The sequence below is a fragment of the Cystoisospora suis genome (assembly GCF_002600585.1).
Source record: "Cystoisospora suis strain Wien I chromosome Unknown contig_15, whole genome shotgun sequence".
NCBI classification, from domain to species: domain Eukaryota; phylum Apicomplexa; class Conoidasida; order Eucoccidiorida; family Sarcocystidae; genus Cystoisospora; species Cystoisospora suis.
The window spans coordinates 37,914-44,719 of NW_027152817.1; the positions used below are offsets into that span (position 1 = coordinate 37,914).

At 41.1% G+C, this 6,806-nt stretch overlaps 1 protein-coding gene across 1 annotated transcript in view; it reads right to left on the reverse strand.

Annotated features, from left to right (window-relative positions):
• Positions 1 to 88: 88 nt before the first annotated feature.
• Positions 89 to 6,806, reverse strand: part of CSUI_000025 (uncharacterized protein) — a gene marked incomplete at both ends in the record, with an annotated part of 7,033 nt that continues 315 nt past the window's right edge. Inside the window, 4 exons of the mRNA XM_068060260.1 lie at positions 89 to 1,574; positions 2,678 to 2,803; positions 3,552 to 4,829; positions 6,008 to 6,121. Coding sequence (XP_067927768.1) covers positions 90 to 1,574; positions 2,678 to 2,803; positions 3,552 to 4,829; positions 6,008 to 6,121 — 3,003 coding nt within the window. The remainder of the gene's footprint in view (positions 1,575 to 2,677; positions 2,804 to 3,551; positions 4,830 to 6,007; positions 6,122 to 6,806) is intronic.

The following is a 6,806-nucleotide window of genomic DNA, read 5'->3' on the forward strand; positions in this document are numbered from 1 at the left end:
CCCCCCTCTTCTTCTTCTTCTGTGGACGGTGTTTCTCTTCTTCTTCTTGTCATAAATTCATGATAGAATCTCCTTTCTCCTTCGTAACAAACAAGACCCTCTATAGGGTGTAGACTCGCTCCAGGTTGAAGAGAAGACGATGCAGACGAAGAAGAAGAAGAAGGAAGAAGAGAAGAGAGAAAAGCAGAAGAAGAAGGATTTATGGCGTTCATTGCATGCAGATGATCGGGAAGAGAGTGACCGGCTAGATGCTGTGGGTGAACGGTGTTAGAATTGTAGACACCTTGAAGGGTATGATCGATAAGAAGAGATGTCTCATGTAATGAACGAGATGAAGCAGAGGAAGAAAAAAGTTCTTCCATTCTCTCTCTCTGTCTCTCTTCGTCTCTTCCTCTCGTCACTCCGATAGGTTGAAGATACTCGAGAGAAGAAGAGGAGCACTGAGACATTTGTCTCAAGATTTGGAGGTTGAATTCTTCTATCTGCTCTTGGAGCTCTCTTTCTCGCTCCTTCAATTTCATCTGCTGTTGGTGGAGATAAGCCAACTGCTCATTCACTAAAACATTCCCCGGGAGAGAAGGAGGAGGAGGAAGAGGTGTATGTACACCGCATGGAGGGAGAGCGTGAGGGATGAAAGTCGTCGTTGGAGTTGTCGGAGGTGCCGGAGGTGTACATACACCCGGTGTATACGAAGAAGAAGGGAGCTCTGGAGAGATGAGAAGAGGATCAACAGAAGTCTTATGAGGGGAAGACTGAGAAGACGATTCAATATCTTCATGCTTCTTTTCGGGTGTACGTACACTGCATGACTCTACCGGGTGTCTTTGAAGATGATCTTTCTCGAGATCATTTCCTCTTTCTTGCTGCATTTCCTCAGGTTTCTTTCCATCACATAAACTCGACACTGCGGTAGCGTGTGCCGGGGGAGGAGAAGAAGAAGATTGAAGATTCCTTACTATACAACTCTTTTCATGGTGATCTTCTTCTTCCTCCTCCTTGAATCGCATCTTCTCTCTCACCTTTTCTTCTTCTTCTTGGTCTCTGCCTTTCTTATCTCGAGAACTAGAGTGAGAAGAAGATGAAGAGACAGCGCGAATCCTAGGGGCTTCATTATCCTTTTCATGAGAGGCCGGAGATGCAAAAGAAGTAGAAGAAGGAGAACTCTTCTGTGAAGGAGAGGAGATGTCCTTCTTAGACAAAGAAGAAGAGGAAGATGAGGATGAAGCAGACGATGAGGTGTATATACACTGAGTTGAAGTATCTGTAGAAACTTCATGGATCTTTTGAGTCGGAGCCGATTGCGAAGGAGAGACAAGAGAGAAAGAGATAGAAGGATCTGTATGACAATTCAACGTTTTCTTTTCGAGAGGGTGTATAAAACGAAGTAAAAGCGAGGAGAGAATTCCTTCTGGATCGTATCTTTGAATAACGTTCATGAAGGAGCGCATTTCTTTAACGGTAATTTCTAGATGAAGATATTCTCTTCGCCAACTCTCGTCTGATCGACGTTCTCTTTCTTTCTCTTCATTCAAGTCTTCATGTAACTGCTCGATCGTTGCTAAGGCAAATGTGTGCTGTACATACACCAGCAACCAAACACAGAGACAAAAAGTCACCTTACGATCATTCACACTCTCAAAAGAAAAAAGACGAAACAAGAAGAAAAAGAAAAGAAAGAATGGAGAAAGAACAACATGTCATCTCCCTCTCTTCGCACAACTATCTCTCCTTCTCGACAACTGCACATATATACATATATACATATATACATATATATATATATGTATATGCGCGTCTACATAGATAGGTACAGTAGACGCGGATATAGATATTTAGATAGATAGATATCTAGATAGATTAGAGATAGATAGATAGATAGATGTATTGTCTTCAAGTGAGAAACAGAGGAGGAGGAGGAGGACAAGAAGACGACGACATTTACTTTTACTTCAACAAGGGCTTAAGTGTCGATCTACATGAATGCATACCATGGGTCTATCTCCATCTTAATCTATGTACCTATCTATATGTCTGAAGACATTGGCAGTGGCTGGGGGGAGATGAACAAGCCTGTGCATGCATGTAGATGATGTGTATGTACACCTGGCTGGCTAGGTAACAACAAACTGCTTGAGATAGAAAATCCCCACCCTCCCCTGCTGTGATGGTGGATGCGTAAGAAAGTTGTGCACAGAAAAGAAATGATGAAAAAGCAAAGATTCTCACAAGAGATCGGAGAAAGATACGTCTAATTTTCGACTCAAGAAGAAGAAGAAGAAAAAGAAGGCAAAGAGCAACAGGAAGAAAGAAAGTCCCCAGCAAGTGAAGACAGGGAAGCGAAGGCAGAGAAATAAGAGAGAAAGAGTGAGAAGGAAAGAAAGAAAGCATGAGGACAAAAAGTGAGAAATCTCTTGAAATCTCCTCTGAACTCTTTTTCTTTTTGAGTTGGTCTACTGTATATACACGACGACGCAATCATCGAGCCATACAAAAAGAGACATAAATACATGCACAGAAAGACAAGAGAAAGAAGAAGAAGAAGACTTTAGAAGAGAGAGAGAGAAGGAAAACTCTCTCTATCATGATGACGAAGAAACAGAAGCCAAGGGAAGGAGATCCATCAAGTCACCCATCTTCTTTCTTTCTTTCTTTTTCTTTCTTTCTTTTTCTTTCTTACTTGGTCGTGAATCATTTGTTGATGCTCGTGGAGAGTCTTGAGAAGTGCATTTTGCTCGCTAAGTTGAAGAAGGACGTCTTTGCGTCTCTCTCTCTCTTCCTCTAATGAACGAGAAAGATCGCACACCTACCAACCCCGCATAAAACGCAAGGAAAGATACAAAGAAAAATAAACAAGCTAAAGTTCACAAAGAAAGAAAGAAAGAAGGAAGGCGACAGAAAAGAAGAGAGGAAGATTAGAGAGAGAGAGAGCAGGTATTTATGAGGGGAGACATCCCCGTATAGATGAGGGAGATAAGGTAGAACGATATAGAGAGAAAGAAGCAAAAGTGAGACAAAGGGTTATATAGACAGAAGACATCAATCTAGCTATCCACAGGAAGAAGGGGAAAACGCAGCTATCTATTTGTCTATCTATGTCTAGGTATTCTTTGTATCTATTCTATCAATCTATCGAAATCTCTTCAATACATAGAGACACACACGTATACATGTGCCGTCAAGTCGATCCATAGGAAAGAACATGTCTATACATCTATGTTGTATAGCATAAACTGTCTGTCTATCTCTCTCTATCCATCCAGCTCTACTAAGACATATATGTGGAAGTAGACATGTATGAGTATGGAGTTGTGTAATATAAAGAGGCTGGCTCGAGAGGCTTGTAGAGACAACTCCACACATGGATCTATCTATGTATCGATACCTCCTCCGCATGTACGTATGAAGATGTATGAATATGTATATGTATGTATGAATACGATGTAACTTAATACATCTCCATATAGGGAAGAAGAGCATGTATCAATATATATCTACATGAATATGAATAGGTGTGTACAGATGTCTAGGTTTGTATTTGTATGGAGATTTACTTGGTCAGTTTTATCGTGAATCTGCTGCTGAAAGAGGATCGTTGCTTCGTCGACCATAGCCTTAAGAAGATCGATCCAATTCGATGGTAGCGAGCGGCAGCTAGCTCCCAAGCCCTCATCATCTCGATTGTCTCCTTTCTTTTTAGACTTCGATTGTCTGTCATCCTCATAGCCTGTTTCATCTTTCTCTCTCCTCTCCTCCTCTGTTTCTTCTCTTTCCTCTCCCTTCTTGTTCGCTTCTGAAACACTGCTTCTATCAGAAGAGGTCGAGCGCGAAGATAAACCTCTGCCGCCTCTTCTTCTTCTTCTCCCTCTTTCTCTTTTATCTCCTAGACTTTCCTTGTTCTCCTCATCTCTCTCTTCTTCTTCTTCTGTCTGAAAGAGATCTCCTTCTTCATCTGAAGAGAAACCTTCCTCGCTCTCTTCGTCTTCATCTTCATAGAGACCTTCCCCACGTGCGATTTGCCTAAGACAACCTGCGAAAGAAGAAGAAGAAGTGTGGCTATCTTCTTCTCTTTTCTTGACCTTCTCGAGACATGCTGTCTCATGACAATTGGAAGAAGTCGTAGGCGTTGAGCCATCTTTCTGAGATATCTTCAGGACCTCTTTCTTTCCATCTCCATAAGAATCTTTTGTTTTCTTTATCGTATTCTCTTCTGCTCTATCTTTCTCACTAAGACCTCTTTCTTCCCTTCTCTCCTCTTGTACCTGTTGATCTTTTTCAGACGTCTTCTCGTTGACAAAGAGCGAGACCGCCAAGCTTCTTCTTCGGCCTGCAAGAGGAGGCGGCACATTCGTTGCTTTGCCTAGGTCTTCTTTATCATGTGAATGGAGAGACGTAGAGGGGATAGGATTTCTTTCTCTTGCGCTCCCAGGGGCTTTTCTAGGATTCGATTGACCGTCTTTCTTTCCTCTTTCTTCATGATTGAAAGAAGAGGAAGAAGAAGAAGTTTTTGAGGACAGTCGGCTCCCCGTCGCTGGGAAGACAGATCCGTTCTCAGATGTCTTGCGAAAAACGGAGGATGATCGGACCACCCCTCTCTTTGCAGGTGTATGTACACCTCCTCCACATGCACCTAGACCATCTCCAAGACGTCCTAGTGGGACACGGTCTTTCTTACCAGAGTGAAGAGACGAAGAAGGAGAAAGAGAATAATGAGGAGTCAGAATAGATGCATGCGTAGCTAGAAGAGCTTTTGTACCCGTTATCTCAGCCCAGAGGTCTTGTATACTTCTCTGCTGCTCTACAGAAGGACGTCTCAACTGCAGTGTCAAAGCCTAAAAGAAAAAGAAAAAGAAAAGGCAGAGAGAAAACCTAAACAGTCCAAGGAAAAGAAAGAGACACGTCAAAAGACGCGCGTTCCTCAACAGTATCTTGTACAATATGTAAAAATATATACATATACATGCATATGCATGTATATGCATATATATATATATATATATGTGTACATGTATATGCATATATATATATATATATGTACACTTTGATAGAGATAGGGATAGGAGTATTGAAGAGATGTGTAGATGAAATGTGATACAGAGAGAGAGAGTTTTAGAGAAAGACTTTTTTCTTTTCATTTATGTTGTGAAGAAAGAAGGGAGAGACACAAACTTTCTGGAAGAAGGGAGGGAAGGAGAGGACAGAAGAAGAAGAAGAAGAAAATGACGATACCTTCCATTCACCGTCTATCTCTTCTCTTCTCTTCTCTTTCCTTCTTCTTCTTCTTTTCTCTTTTTCTTCTTTTCTCTTCTATTCTAGTCCTTTCCCCGCTACACAGACAGGCAGGCGCGCATGCATCCATACATACATGTAGACATACCGACTCTCCTAACGGTATTTCTCCTTCGACTATAAGGCGAGTAAAGTGAAAGCATTTGCTTCCTATCGAACTCGAGAGAATAGAAACTTCTCTCTCTCCATCCATCACCTCTTCCCTCACCCGTCACTCTTCTGCTAGACACCTATTTCTACACAGACATATAGACATATATCTATACATATACATGTCTATCTATATATATGTGTATATATATATGTGTATATAGGCAGGCATGTCTATATATAGGCATACAACATCTCTATATAGGCATGTAGATATATATCTGTATGTTGGCGTATAGTATGCATATATATCCATGTCTATCTATATCGATATATGTATATATATAAGCATATATGTAGAGAGAGAGAGAGAGAAACACGGCGAGTGAATGATAGGAGACTGTCTGTCTGTGCGTGTGTGCTTGTGCCCCTCTTGCATTTCTTTGTAGCTCTTCATATGTCTAGAAGGAAAACGCAAAAGAAGAAGAAGCTCTAGATCTCATGAGAAAAGCCGTGTTTTAATCCTCGCCTTGACAAACTACAAGACGTTTCTGGTGTATGTACAGACACCTGACTCAATACACCCCCCCGAGCGCTCTCTTTCTTCTTCTTCTTTTTCCTTCCTGTTTACTTTCTCTGGAGATTCATCAGCTTTTCTGTCTTGTTGTACCTTTCCTAAGGCTTGCCAAAGTTTTTCTCTCTTCTGGAGAGTCTTATTGAAGGTATCGATAGACTGAAGACGACTCTGCAGACAAGAAGAAAAAGAAGAAAAGAAAGGAAGATACACAGAGAGATCAAAGACTGACAGACAGATAGATAAAGAGATTAAAGATAGATGGAGAAACTGACTGGATAGATAGGTACATAGGCTGATTGACCTTAGACACATAGATAGATAGATAGTTACTTCACTCATTCAACGTGATCTTATTTTTCTTATCTTTCATTTTCTCTCTCTTTCAGTCTTCTTCTTCTTCTTTGCTTCTTCTTTTTCTCTTTGCTCTCTTGTGACGGCGTGGTGGTTGACTTAAAGAGATCGTTAGGGAGACAGACATGACTATCTCTTCACATGTCTAGACATCTCCAGCTAGAAAGAAATTGGGGCTAAGCATGTCTATTGTCTTCTATAGAAATTGTCAAGGCCCTCCCCCTGTATAAATCGTTAGGCAAAACAAGAAGGCAACTCATATTGGCAGCACATTGGCGTCCTTTACTCCTCACCTATAGATATACGTATTCATACATTCTCATACATACACGTTTTCCATACATATACATACATATATCAGATACATACAGGGCCATATATAGAGAGAGATATATATACATACACACATATATATATGCATGCGATTCTCTCTACGTAAACGGTCGTAGCTGGAGAGAGGAAAGTATCTACTTGTCTGTCTCTGTCTGTCTGTCTCTGTCTC